The sequence below is a fragment of the Morone saxatilis genome, unplaced genomic scaffold (assembly GCF_004916995.1).
Source record: "Morone saxatilis isolate NCDOM2014 unplaced genomic scaffold, NCSU_SB_2.0 Contig11, whole genome shotgun sequence".
Lineage (NCBI taxonomy): Eukaryota > Metazoa > Chordata > Actinopteri > Moronidae > Morone > Morone saxatilis.
In genome coordinates this window covers 15,776,922-15,791,755 of record NW_023339663.1, presented here as the reverse complement: position 1 = coordinate 15,791,755, position 14,834 = coordinate 15,776,922, and the positions used below count along the sequence as shown (strand labels likewise).

The 14,834-nt window shown below is 39.7% G+C and overlaps 3 protein-coding genes across 3 annotated transcripts in view; 1 reads left to right on the top strand and 2 right to left on the bottom strand.

The window, feature by feature from the left end:
- Positions 1 to 567: 567 nt before the first annotated feature.
- On the top strand, positions 568 to 4,420 carry si:ch211-122f10.4 (lysosomal protective protein). The gene is made up of 11 exons (XM_035651849.1): positions 568 to 872; positions 1,284 to 1,395; positions 1,476 to 1,613; positions 1,696 to 1,854; positions 2,070 to 2,161; positions 2,365 to 2,449; positions 2,536 to 2,688; positions 2,794 to 2,939; positions 3,118 to 3,280; positions 3,393 to 3,482; positions 3,583 to 4,420. Exons 1-11 carry the CDS (start codon positions 703 to 705, stop codon positions 3,664 to 3,666), a joined length of 1,392 nt encoding a protein of 463 aa, XP_035507742.1. The 5' UTR covers positions 568 to 702; the 3' UTR covers positions 3,667 to 4,420.
- On the bottom strand, positions 4,099 to 13,810 carry slc38a7 (solute carrier family 38 member 7). Its single transcript, XM_035651850.1, has 12 exons — positions 13,724 to 13,810; positions 11,951 to 12,428; positions 11,467 to 11,520; positions 10,082 to 10,226; positions 9,424 to 9,568; positions 9,224 to 9,322; positions 8,991 to 9,048; positions 8,773 to 8,887; positions 8,265 to 8,412; positions 7,728 to 7,927; positions 7,582 to 7,633; positions 4,099 to 6,736 (listed from the first exon to the last, which is right to left on the bottom strand). Exons 2-12 carry the CDS (start codon positions 12,203 to 12,205, stop codon positions 6,634 to 6,636), a joined length of 1,374 nt encoding a protein of 457 aa, XP_035507743.1. The 5' UTR covers positions 12,206 to 12,428; positions 13,724 to 13,810; the 3' UTR covers positions 4,099 to 6,633.
- Positions 13,811 to 14,140: 330 nt separating this feature from the next.
- Positions 14,141 to 14,834, bottom strand: part of got2b (glutamic-oxaloacetic transaminase 2b, mitochondrial) — a gene marked incomplete in the record, with an annotated part of 13,291 nt that continues 12,597 nt past the window's right edge. The window contains 1 exon segment of the mRNA XM_035651715.1: positions 14,141 to 14,834.

The window sequence follows — 14,834 nt, the reverse complement described above, 5'->3', positions numbered from 1 at the left end:
TGATGAGATACCTTTAAACCTACAAATATCATTATAAAAAGACCTTTTTAGAAGTTTAATATAATGTCTATGGTAATCTATTTTTTTTTTTTTTTAAAAAAGTTCTCTATTTGTATTATAAAGGTTAAATAATAAAGTCTAATATAACTGTCTTCTATGTATTATAAAGTTTAACATAATGTCTATGTTATTATAAAGTTTAAAATAATGTCTCTATGTATTATAAAGTTTAAAATAATGTCTCTATGTATAAAGTTTAACATAATGTCTCTATGTATTATAAACAGGCTTTAGACATAATGGTCTCTATGTATATAAAGTTTAAATATAATGTCTCTACTGTAATTTTAAAGTTTAACATAATGTCTCTATGTATTATAAGGTTTAATATAATGTCTCTATGTATATATAAGTTTTTTAACATAATTGTCTCTATGTATTATAAAGTTTAACTATAATGTCTCTATGTATTTATAAAGTTAATTTAATGCTCTCCTGATAGTATTTTATCTTGATTGATTGAACTTCCGTGTAGAGTCAGGCGCTGGTCACGTGGCCCACAGCAGCAGTCATATGACCTTCCTGTTGGACTGGTTCACGCGGAGCTGCCATTGAGGACGTAAAGGAAGTTCCTGCCACAAAGAAACCTGGTTTCTGTCTTAAACCGATGACAGGGGTTGTGTAGACTTTCTTTACCCAGTGATGTTTGCCGGTGTGTTGTTGCTGTGTTTGCTGGCCGTGTGTCAGCTCGGCTCGCGGGCTCAGTACGCTCCCGACGAGGTAACTAACCTGCCAGGTATGAAGTTCAAACCCAACTACCGACAGTGGTCGGGGTACCTCCAGGCACGGCAGGGCAAGTTTCTCCATTATTGGTAAGGAACAGTGGCCGACTGGCTCTCTGCAGCTTCTCAGTAAGCCTCAACTCGCTCCACCTCTGGTTTGCTTTAACAACACGTTCGTTTGCAGGATGTGAACCAAATAACCTGGGTTGTTTTAGACTTCCTCATAGACAGTGCACACGGGGATTTTTTTAAAGGCATATTTAAAAATATCCAGGTGGCCTAGGCCACATTAACCATGCAGGCTGACCTGGATACTTGCAACAAAAGATTACTCTTATTTGAAAAAAAATATTGCCAATTGTACACATCTGTGGTGCCGTAAGTCATTTTGAATAAGGCCAAAGTTGTTTATCCAGTTTGAACTTTTAATGTGGTGTGCAGCAGGTGTGTGACCTTTCAGTATGGCATGCAGTATTTCACCCTGGCCCTGATCTCCTGCAGGTTTGTGACTTCTCAGAGGGACCCAGTCAAAGACCCTTTGGTGCTCTGGCTGAATGGAGGCCCAGGCTGCAGCTCGCTGGATGGATTCCTGTCAGAGAATGGACCATTTCATGTAAGCATGATAACTTTGTGAATAACTACGCCTATACACTGAGTGAAAGTGATTCTGACTCGGCATTGTTTTGTTTTCAGGTAAATGATAACGGAGCCTCACTGTATGAAAACGCCTTTAGCTGGAATAAGATTGCCAATGTGCTGTATGTAGAGTCTCCTGCAGGAGTGGGATTTTCCTACTCTGATGACAAAAAGTATGCCACAGACGATGACCAGGTGAGTTCAGTGACTTTCCCTTTTTTGCAAAGTAAAGAAAAGCTTCAAAACAGCCTTTTCATTTCACATGTTCCTCTCTTAGGTTGCTGATGATAATTACAAAGCCCTGCAGAGTTTCTTTGCCAAGTTCCCAAACTTCACTCAAAATGAGTTCTTCATCTTTGGGGAAAGTTATGGTGGAATTTATGCACCAACGCTCAGCCTGCGCGTGGCTACTGGAGCAGCCAAAATCAACTTCAAGGTGAGAGGCTTCACACTGAGTGCAAACGTATCCTCTGATGTTCAGCTCATCAGCACCATCAGCTGCCCAGTATCAGTACGCCACCTGAATGCAGTTTATGATTAATGATGTTATTGTGCCCTTCAGGTGGATTTGTGAAAATCAGACAGACTTTTGCAGTAAAGCAGACTTAATTTAACAGCTAACATGAAGCTTGGATATATTTTGTTTTTCAGGGCTTTGCAGTGGGAAATGGTCTCAGCAGCTTTGCTCTTAATGACCAAAGTTTGATCTACTTTGGTTACTACCACGGCCTCTTTGGAGAAGAGTAAGTGGTACCTTGTTGTAGAGGAAGCTTGTTTGCTTTGAGGGAATATGTTTAAAAAGCAATGTCATCAGGTGCTAGTGTTTTGTTAGTGTTTTTCATCATTGCACATATATTTAAGTACTGACAACAAGCCATGCAGTTATAAATTACCTGTCTGTAGTTGATGCAGTGATTGTCATTTTAAAGCTGTCTTTTACGTGCAGTCTGTGGCGTGATCTGAACATAAATTGCTGTGAAAAGGGGAGCTGTAACTTTTACAACTCCAGTTCAGACGCCTGCAAGACGCTGGTACGTGTGCACTATTTCTTCAAAGTTAATCTGGGCATTACTGGCATTTCTCAGTCAAATTTCACTCTGTTCTTATCTCCCTTCAGGTGATTGTGGCCTTTGGTATTGTGTATAACAGCGGACTTAATGAGTATGCCCTGTACTTGGATTGCGAGGGTGGCAGAAGATCCCACAGAGGCTACGAGAGGACCATGATTCACCTGTTTAAAAATTGTGGGAAACACATGCACACCCTCAAGGTAAGCATATCCCTCTGTGAACAAGTGCCGCATGCCTGTGAGTCTGTGGATCCAATTATTCTTATTGCCGTGCAGCATCAATGATAAGTCTTTTTTTTAATGAAGTTTTCAGATGGAGCGCCTTCCTCCGTGTCTCTGGGTGAAGTTCCTCCCTGCATCAACAGCACGGCTCAGATGAACTGGCTGAACAGAGGAGACGTGAGGAAAGCTTTACACATTCCAGCTACACTGCCACCCTGGGACCTCTGCAGGTATCTTACCGCTAACACCTACAGCTAATCAGAAACTAATAACGAGTCACTAATGAGTCTTAAAATCTGACTGTAATAACTTGTAGCTGAGGCATTTTCTGCTCTTGTCTTTGGGCAGTTGAGTGGGAGGTCAAGGACACGTTGATCATGCTCATAATTACCTCTTTTCTTCCTCTAGTGATGATGTTGGAGAGCAGTACACCACCCTGTACTCGACAGTGAAGGACGTCTATCTGAAGCTGATCTCTCTGGGCCTGCGGGCACTCGTCTACAATGGAGACACTGACATGGCCTGCAACTTCCTGGGAGACCAGTGGTTTGTGGAAGACCTCGGACTGGAGGTAGGAACTTTTTTTATTAATTTTTTTAGGAAAGATTTTTAAAAAAAAAAGAGGTTTTATTTCCCCACCAAACTACAACCAGACACACTTCTTACTAATAAATTGTTTTCAGGCAACCACTAAATACCAGACCTGGATTCACGATGACCAGATTGCTGGCTTCTACCAACAGTTTGGAAACATCACCTTCCTGACAGTCAAGGTAACCACCAGTGTGTTGTTTAGTGTCTGCCATAGAAGCACAGTTGTGCTGTTAATAATATGGTTGCATTATTGTGAAATGTTGCTCTCCTCTGTTTCAGGGTGCAGGTCACATGGTTCCTCAGTGGGCTCCAGGTCCAGCTTTCCACATGTTCCAGTCTTTCATAACAAATGGCTACTACTGAGCCACAATGGAGACTGCTGTGTCATATACCTGCACTTTTCACTTGTTAGATGGTACATATTTCTCAGGGACGATGATTTTGGAGGGAAAACGACCGTTAGGGCACTTATTTTTATCATTTGTATTGTTCATTGAGTATCCGCAGTGTGAGTATTTGGAGACGGACACGTTATGATGTTCTGGCTTTTCTCTGCATCACATGGTATTTGAAATGAAACACTTTAAGAGAAAAACTTCCAGATTTGAGGATGTTTACATCGATACTGGACTAATAGTGTAGGAAATAAAACCTTTTGTAGACAGTGTCATTTTAAAGAACCATAATAATCCAATAATTAAATACAAACAAATGTGAATAAAATAATCAATTCAACATTTATTATGTCAGCTTCACTTCTCATTTTGGGTTTTGTGCCTTCAGTCTTGTTTTCAGTAAGTGAAAGGTACCCTCAGTTCTGCTTAGCCTTAAAACCTTTCTGGTGGCCTTGTTTAAGAGTATTGTCCTGAAACTAGGGAACTACTAATGTATGTATAAAAGGTTACAAGTCCTTTACTGTTCACCTGAAATAGAAGTGAAAACCCTGCTCAGAGTCGCTTTGATTCATTTCATATCTAATGTGCTGAATTAAAAACAAACTGTCCTTGTCCAGATACTTAGACTGCACCTTATCTGATCAAATGAAACGATTTCCTGTGGCACTGATGTAAACTTAAATCTTGATGTTTGTTGTTTTCATTGACCATTTTCAGAAAAAGTAAATAACAGATGGTTGGTTGTTCTGAACTTAAATAAAATTACTCCTGTCTTGATCCAAAGTTCTACTTCACTTGCATTTGTCCCTTTTTATTAAAGAACCACCAGTATCATGGATTGTCAGATTTATTCACATGCCTTCATTGTAGTTCACTTATCGGTACATCACAGGTAGTTCTGTTAAGTATTACCATTCAAATTTACCATGAACTTTGTTTGCAAGTCAACTTTCAGTTTGAGACAACAGGGACACATGGTTTCAGATTAACAAATGAAAAAAGTGTACATTCTTGAAAACAGAGTAAATCAGTGACAGAAATTATAAGTGCACCTGACATTCACTCGTGACCAGACAAACTGTCTGCAGCACCAAAAGGTAAAAAAAAAATCAAACCTCAAACCATAAAAGCTATTTGTATTCCAACAATGATTACAAGCCATTTTAATATAAAAACAGTCTGACGCTCCAAAGTGTTTGTTCTGTTCACAGACAGCATTACTGCTCTGACTGTAGCTCCCCTCCCTTCCTCTAAATAATACGGTAAATGTATCCATGTATTTAGTCCAACAGTGTGACTAAGGCAACATAATTGCTTTTCCAAAGAAAAAAAAAAATCCCTTTTCACATTCTCCTTCCCTTACACCTTATATTTCTGGGTTTCATCAAACTTTGATAAACAATAAAAACAGGCTTGAATTATGGATCATAACATGCTTAACGTACCAAAGATTATTAGCTGTAATAATGTAATTAAGTGTAAAACCAGATATAAAAGTCACTGTAAACCCTTGAACATTTTCTTTATTTTAATTATTTATTTCAGCTGCATTTGCAGCTTGATTGAAAAAATAATTTTGGCAAATTTAATCAATTTAACTTACAATCCAATGTAATGATCTCAATAACTGTGTTAACGTCTTTAATTAGTGTTAAATACTGGGACAAAAGAAGAAAGCTCACACATGTTTTTGGTAAAGAAAAAAGTGGTAGAAACAAAGTATGCAGTCATGTACTGATTCAAATAAATAAAACCTCTGAGTTTTACTAATTGACATCTCCCCACTGACAGATAATCTGTCTCTGTACACCAAGAGCAACTTGTTCCTGTAAAATGATGTGCAAACTGAATTCTGTGTAGGTTCCATCCATTTTTTTTTTTGCATACATTCACAAAGACTCATTTTCACTTGAAAGATTTTGTCTTTTTTCATTTCCTGAATGTGGAGGCGCTGCTCGTCTTGGACATCCTGCTGATCTGTGCAGTGTTTGGGGAGGAGCACTGTTGAGGTTTTCAGCCTGTCTGCACATTGGAGCAACTAATCTCAAAGGCCTGCAGGCTTGCACTTTTGCAAACTTATCTTAAAATATAATTTTACCTTAAAGCCAATTATAAAATCATCAAAGTACTTCTAACTTTATAAAATATGTAAGAAAAAATATATAAGAAACAAAACTAAAACATAAATAACTCAAAATGATTTCCTGAATGTATTTAAAAAATATAATTCTGACTGGAAATGAATAAATCAACTTGAACAGCCCGGCCCTGCAGTGAACATATCACTCATTAATGATGCAAACCTATCACTCACTTCGGATTCATTTGTGGACAAACTACGAGCAGCGCCAATTTAAAGTCTGGACCTGGATTAAACCTGGGAACCACAGCCTGTCATTTTCAATAAGAAACATTTACTTTTACATGCAAGTTAAAATACACAAATTGGTACAATTTCATTATTAAAATCAATTTGATTGTAAGGCCTTTCTATACAAAGTCCTTCGGCTCTTGTAAACAGGACAGGAATGTGTCATCCACACAGGGTCTACAGACGGGGGAAGCCGCTCTGTGCCCTGGCGGGATGGCTAAACCGTTAAAAAAAACATTCTGACAGCAAGTTAAAATCATCATAAAAACATAAAACATGCAATTTAAATTTTACATAAATTAAAAGGCAAAGTGTCTGAAGTCACTTGGCATTGTGGGGTGTCTCTGAATACTACCTGACTGAGTAAAGAGCTGTGGAGCTTCAACTCAACATGGAGCAGGGATGTGACATGCCGTAGAGTTTTTTTTTTTTTAAATGAGTGTCATGAGATGCTTCTTCATCTTTTCCAGTAGTTCAGTATAGCAGCACAGGACTAAGCACCCCCCGGACCCCCCTCCGTCTTCAATAACGAGGACACCCCTGGCTCCGACAAAAATGTTCATTTTAGCTAACGACGTCTTGATAGATGGAGTTAGTCGTGGTGAGGCCAAAGATGAAAGCTCCGATTGTAACCATGACAACACCGAAGACCACCAATCCGTGCCAGCTGTGACAGAGACCGAGATTAAAGAAAATCCTCATTAAGGAAATAGGTTTACTCAAATTTGCATTAAAGTTTTTTTTATACCGACAGTCAAATATCTCTAACATAAATGAGTCACTGACGATAACATCCAACTGTTTAAGTCCCCCTTCACTCAAAAATGTTTGTCTTCTTGTTCCTACAGTGTGAAGTTTCACTGTGCAGAATGATGTAAGTGCAGAGTTTGACAGTAGAAGGATGTGTTCACATTCATCTGCTGAAAGCGGAAAGTTTCTCTGCGCTCAGTGAAAATCTGATTTTAAAAAGGGCGGGGCCTACCAGCATGATTTGTGACATCACAAATATTTAGTTGTATTTACAGTAGATAACATATCAGACACACGTTATTATTCCAAGCAGACTATTTTATATGTCTTAATACATGTTGGAGGGGATCTTAAGTTTATTTTAGGGCTGCATCTAACCTTTTCATTATCGATTAATCAGCAGATTCTTTTGTTAATTAATCCAAACCTTACAATATTCAGTTTACATTGATATAAAACAGAGAGAAGTTGCACATTGGTGAAGCTCATAGTTTGCCATGACAACTCCAGCAGCTGGTGATATTGCAATAGTTTCTTTTGATGGTTTTTCTGCACCCTAATGGCCAAAGTGTGATATTGCATCTCTAAATTATACTTCACTAATCCCTGCAAGGAAATTCCTCTCCTGTCAGCCATACTGACTATAGAGTAGCAATGTCGCACCCGAGGACCAACTCCAGGCATGCAAGCACACACATAATCGCTAGGAGAGCATGCAAAACAATTCCAAAGAAAATAAAAGACATCCAAGAATAGGCTCACCTTGCAGATCGATTGTCTGTCTCTGACAGCTTGGCTTGCATCAAACACAAACCTGTTGAGTTAAAGAGACATCGGACAGACGTTAGAGTGTGACATTAAAATTGCACAGAAATCTGAAAGCTTGCTAAGGGTGAGGGAGGTGTTACCTGGAAATACAAAGATAAAGCAGGCTGCCAATCCTCCAATCAGAGAGATCACCCGACCAATATCTGGGATGAAGAGGGCTAGGACGAGGGTGACAACAAACCACACCAGTGTCTGCAGGATCCTCCTCCTCCGCTCACGATGCACACACACCTCCACCTGCTCACCTTGGAAACGCAGCCAAAGTCCTTCAATAACTGCCCTGGAGGGACACATGATGACACCAGAGTGCAGTGAGGAAATGCAGCATTAACTGCGTCTTTATCACACACTAGGAATGCACTGATCCCATCTTTTCTTTCCCAATGAAGATTCCAATACTCTAAACCCTGTATATCTCTCTGTATGCCACTGATCTGGATCATTCTTGTATGTAAGGTAACACAAGGCTGTAATTCCAAATCACTGTACTATAGGTAGAAATATTTATACATCAACATTATTTTTAAGCTTGTGCAATTTTAAAATCTTAACAAGAGTGACTGAGAAACAGTATGCTGAACAGGAAGACCAAATGTGTGGATATCACTGCATCTTACCTGCCACAGAAGTGTAAAATGGGGTAGGAGGTGATGACACAGATGACAATAAAAGCTCTTGCGATGGCCACTGCGATATCATCGGGAGGGTATGACATCAACACATCTTGATTGACATTGGAGCCGAATGTCAGGAAGCCACAGACACCTGATCCAACACAAAACACAACAAGCATTTAAGTATTGACAGCCAGTCATGAGCCAGCTATATTGCCATCAGCGTAATCTGAACTGAAACATTAAGACCTGTTACATGTTGAAGATTAGGAAATACTTTATATCTGATCCATGTGACAAGAAAACCAGTAAATTGGACAACTGATCTAAAATGTGATATAAAGTTTGATTTGTTAAACAGATATTTTCATTTTATCAGCTGGTTTATCACGACTGTAAGCAAGCAATTTCCTAAAAGTATTCACGAGTCAATAACTGTGAGACTCATCGAAGAGTTATTCGGTACAATACTGAGCGTCGATTGACCAATGAGTGCAAACATTGATAATACCTGTTCCTGTGTAAACAAAGAGACAAATGATCATGCTGAGTGTGACTACAACGCCCCAAGGTTTGATCTCTTTTCTGCTCATGCTGTCGAACACTGGCACACAGCTGACATGGCACTGCAGAGAGAGATCAAGACAAAAATAATTCATCAGTATCAAACTGTTCAAAAGAATAGTTATATAGTTTTATGATCTCAAATGATACCAAATGAAGAGATACCTGGAAACCAAAGCATATGGTGGGCATTGCATTGAAAACTGCAGTCCAGGAAGAAGAACTGTAACAAACACAACGATTTAAACAACTCAAGCATAGCATGACGACGAAGATGCAGATGTTTCTGCTTGAATGAGCGGGTGGTCAATGCTCAAATGATCAATAAAACATTTTTATAAAGCTGTTAGCTGCATAAAATAAGCGCAGTGTCATGAAATGTGAGCAGCAGAACTCACCTCGTGGGAACATAGCCCGGAGTCACCTCTCTATCCGGCCAGATGTACTTTATAATGACCACGATGGTAACATACCAGGTTCCCATCACACTCAGTGCGCTACAATGAACAACAACAACAACAACAACAACTCAGAAATGAACGCCATGCATGGTAAAAGTTTTTAAATCCTCAGTGAAAAAAATAAGCGATGTTTGTACCTGGCATACTTCTGAAAGCCAATCTCTTTGGGGATGGAGAGAGGAAGAATAAGCAGGACGGCAGTAACAACAATGGTAAATTTACGGTCAGTGTACCAGTAGCCGTTGACTGTAGTATCGGATTCATGAGCCATTGCAGCTATCACTGCAAGAAAAAAAAAACGACAGAAGGGAATAGAGAGTCCCACAGTGGAAATTAACTGTTAACTGCTGTACACATGGAAGAGATTTAGCAAAGTAGATAATTAAAGTCACAACCACTTTATTCATTCAATCCAAAAGAGGTGAAAGGTCACAGTCTATTTCTAGAAACAGGCCAGAGTAGGATTTCACACTGTCAGCGTCTTAGGAAATGTGTCCCTCATGTGACAAACTGTTAGATTTCCATGTACTGAGTGGTGTCATCCTTGACGCTCTTTGCCCTCATGAATGATGGCACAGCTTTTAAAAAGGTTATCAACACTTCTACTACTAAACACCCTCCTTTGTCCTCCCCCTCCTCCACAAATACAGATTGCTAAAATGTAGGGCAATCAGTCAGTGTAAATGCAGGTGACACAACAGCAAGCAATGACAATTACACAGAGCTAAACTGTTGTCTAATCAAATTAGAAAGAAACAGTGTGGCTGGTGGGTGATTGACTGTGAATATACTTACAGCGATCCAGCTGGTCTCCAATGACAATAAAGAAAGCAATGCAAGTCCCAAAGGTGTAGACAGCAATAGCTACTTCACATATGACGCCTGTGACTTTCCCACAAGCGGCTCGGACAACCTCCTGATAGGTGCTTTCGTTACTGACCTGAAGAAACCAGACGGATGATTGAAAAGTGGACATTCAAGTTATAATCTGTCTACATACACAGTAGGGTTGAATGTACTCAAAGCAATACAGTGCAAGGCTGTGGACTTTGTGTCAAGGTAAAGAAAAACATCCTGGAGCCAGTGGAGTAAATCAAAGTCACTGTCTGGTATCGATGATCATTATGAGATGATGGATGCGTTGTGAGATGGTGCAGTAACATACTGAATTATCCATTTGAATTACAGTAAACTGAGGCCTTGATGTACCTGAAGAGCTAACAATGTCTTAGGTAACCGGCTTTTATACAATGCTGAGTCATTAGTGAGGCTCAAAATGCTACCATGAAAGCATTAAAAACACAACCAGCATCATACAAATTTCTGACATTGTCTCAAAAACAGAAACAGGAATTCACCAGATCCAGGAACAGTACTCTAATCATCAGCTGCCTATTTTCTCAATTACGTGCCCACGGTAGTTTCATTCTTTTTTTGCTGCCAACTGTAAAAACCAAACAATCTTCTGTTGCTATCGCTCATGTGCTTTAAGATTTGACAAGCTCTTGTTGCCAACCATACAAAAAGGGTGAAATTGACTGGTTGTTTGTCCTGTGGTCATTTCTTTTTATCTGATCTTTCCAGCAAGTAAAACTGACGTGTTTTGTCAACCAGCTGCTCACAGGTGTTTCTCTCCACTCCACAAACCTGCAGCAGGAGGCACACTGCTGACTGTATCATCTTCAGTTTAAAGTTTGGTTATAGCCTACGTAATGGTTTTAGGCTGTTGAGTACAGGCAGTTAATCATACTGATGAAGTCAGCAATTCTTGTGGTAGCACATGCTTTAACACAAAGTTCACCCTACAGCTGAATATGGCAGAGATTGATATGTTAAAGCCAAACTGGGTAATACAATGAAATATCTATAAAGTGATCAACAACTAAAACATATTTAACTGACTCAAACTTGGATTCTGTTTTGACATGTAAGCAAAAGTCTGAGCCATCAGGAAGCGAAAGTCTGAGCTTTTGTGCAATGCACTACGTTTGATCAGGAATACAACCGGAAAACCAAGTTGTTACACAAGGCTGCTCCAATTATTTCACCACTCCTGAAGGAAAAATACTCACGTGACAGAAAAGTAGTCAGATTTTAAAAAAGGCAGCAGAAATGAAAGAGAAACAAGTGGAAGAGGAAGAGATGGAAAGCCTTTCAGGAAGTCTGACAGTGACACAAACCTGAGAGCAGTAGCCCAGGATCACCAGTCCACTGATTATGAAGATCAGCATAAACTGAAACAAAGAAACAGGAAGCATCACATTATAGTTCCCGATAATTATTGTCTATAGGCGCATTTGTGTTGGTCACAAGAAAACAGAATATACATCCAGACTGTCAGCTGTTATCATCTCTGCTATTCAGTTTAAAGTACTGTGTGTCTGCACATATGTCAAAGTCAGTCTTTGAAATCTAATTAAATCAAATGAAAATTTTCAGTCAATTATGAAGTAAAACATCTTTTTTTAGTGAGATGAAATTAAGTGTTTATCCCTTTGGCCTCTAGAAATGTCAGATTAGCATTTGTCAACATCTTATACACTAAATAATGGGGTTGCAGCCCAATTTATCACATTAAACCAAAGGTTTATTGTCTGAACATGTGTCTCATGCGGTGGGGAAAGGGGCTGCAGAGGAATGTGTGCCTCACTGGGATCTCCTCACCATCTGAAGCATCACTCCCGCAGTTACACCTCCTGCCATATTGAAGGCTGCGGGGAAATTGAGTAGACCTGCTCCCAGCGCCGCGTTCACTACGATGAATACAGCTCCCAAAGAGGACACGCCCCCGCTCCTCGTCCTGTCCGTCTCAAGATGCCGGTCAGAATCCACGCTGGGGCTCTGCAAGAGCCACGCTCTTTCGCCAGAGTCATTACTCCCAACTCCTCCCCAGTCCTCGACATCAGTGTTAATCGCCATGAGTCAACAGGCTGTAGCTCGGCCTGCCAAGCCTTACACACCCAAGGAAGTTAGTCTCCAACTCTATGGATCCAAGTGGAGTTGAAAAGTTGACCAGAAGGTCTGAGTAAGGGGACAGGGAATCGCACAGTAGCAGTTAATATTTTATGTCCAAACCACACCAGTCAGGAAGCAGCTGATGTTTCTCACCAGTGTCGGTATGATGGTGGAGCTGATCGGTAATCTGTAATGAAATATTGTTTGCATTTAGAGATACTTGCAATGGCAAATATAAACTGCATCAGCACAGTGCTGATATCATATCAAGATACAGTGTAAATGTATGTACAGTCAGTAGTTATTTGTATTGTTGTTAATAAATGTCAAACACAGAAGGTGGTTTTTAGTACCGCACTTTATCTCTATGTTCTTGGAAGAAATGTAATATATAAAACAGTAATTCTTAACCAAAAATGAACATCAATTTTCTTGTCAAACAGTAGGTTGTTTAGTTTTTTCTGACATGAAACCTGCAAATGATTAGCCCATGCCGTCTTTGTGAGAATATTAAAAGGTTTTCTTGTGGAGTTTTTGAACACTGGTGGTTCCTTAGAGCAACGTTTTAATGAGCCAGTTCCTTAATTGTTTCTCGTGCTCTACTAACAAGCACCTTGTGTGTTTGAAGTAAATACACAGGAGCACGGGGGTGGCCTGAAGCACTACATTACCAATATCAGTGCATACCTTCACCCAAATAACACCATGGTAGTTTTAAATATTACAGACCTGGGAAAGAGACATAAAGCCTCAAGTCATACAGCTAAACAAGTATTTCCACAACAATACAGGCTGCCATTAATACTGATATGCATGTTAGAGAACACAAGTGGAAGAGGGTTAAGCCTTTCATACAAGCCAGGCTAGGTAAAGGTAATCAGACGATATTATTTAAGACCCTGACACTTGTCTTATGCCACTGTATTTAGAGAAATGTCCTTTAAAAGACCATGTGATACCACAGTGGGCTCGAGAACAAACATCAATCTCAAAAACAACAACATACCGAACACGATGTGGAAAGTGTGCTGCGTGGAGGTCTCAATAAATCCCAAATGAGCTCAAATAATGTCGACAGAAACGGTGAAAGATAAAGTAAAGCCAACGTTAAAGAGGAGTGAAGAAGGTGCGGATGATGTCCAGATGACCTCGGTTTCATTTACTGCCGGCTTATTCCACACAAACACACCTTCAGCTGCCCACAAGCAATACCGGTTAAATACCCCCAACTTTTAGTGTGATTAGATCATTGCTTTTCTTTTCATTAACGTAACAATAACTTCTGTTAACGCAATCAGCCCCTTTGTTACTCTGCGTCCTACAATAGCTAGCTAGCAAACGCTACACCTAGCCAGACACTAAATACAAGTAATCTCATTTATCCACCAAACACACGTTTAAACAGCTCTTCCTCGGTTATGTTCACTGTGATGTTGTCGCTTTTCTAGTGATGTTTAGAGGATAAAATACGAGGAACAGTACCTTACACAGCCTCCACCGCAGGTTAATGACTGAGCTCTCTCAAAGCAGAGGAGCATGTGACACTTCATCACGTGACCGGAATCTTCTCGTCTGGAATTCTGGGTAATGTAGTTGTCTGTGTTTATACGACGAACCAGAGGACCCCATGCTGCAGGGCCAGACAGTGAACACCTGTGATTCGTTGAAAAATACTTATCGTTATACAGTGACATTTTTAGAGAAGATGAGCTTTGTGACGTCTCCACATGGACCTTAAATATACTGCAAGTGCAATATTATTGTAATGTGAGGTCAACCATTAATTAAATAAGATATGCTGTAGGAACATAAGCATGGAAATATGAGTAAACTGTAAGGAAGAGTCAACTTAACTGATCACACAAGGAGGGTTTAAAAAACACACATCAGAACAGATCATTACTCTATAATGATTTATTGTTTGTTCAATAAGGTACATGACCACTGATCTGTTATTGACGGTTATTGTATGACAGAATGCAAAACGTGGAGGCAACGTGCCAGAAGTTTCAGAAGTATGAGCAGACTGGGGGAAAACCCCACATTTCTAAATGGCATTTGTGTTTCACAGTCTCACTGACGAACAGATTCATACACTGAACCATGATATCTTGAATGAGTAGCATCTGGACATTTCTTCATGAACCATCCTGTGTTCAACCCCAATCAGGTACCCCACTCATCTTTATTAACCACAGAGAAACATTTGTAACAAATACAAAGACTCCATTATGGAAAGAAAATAGGAAATGGGCCATTTGATTTTGAGCTATGGGGCAATATGAAGAAAAATTCTCCATTGTAGAATTCATTCATTTATATTGATCACTTCTCTGTACTGTTAGAGTTTTAACTCTTTTTGGCTTGTGTGCTTGTTAGTATCCGGGGTTAAGAAGGACTGACTGAGACTGCTGCCCTGCCACCAACTAGACTGAAACCCAAAAGTGTTATCCTACTGGAAAAGTACTGGATGCCAGGGAAATAGACAGGTAAATTCCAAATAAGGAGATTACTGGATGATTGATTAGTTCAGATGAACAACCACAGATTAGCCTGATAGTGAATTGATTACCTGATTGACAAATAAAAAAAA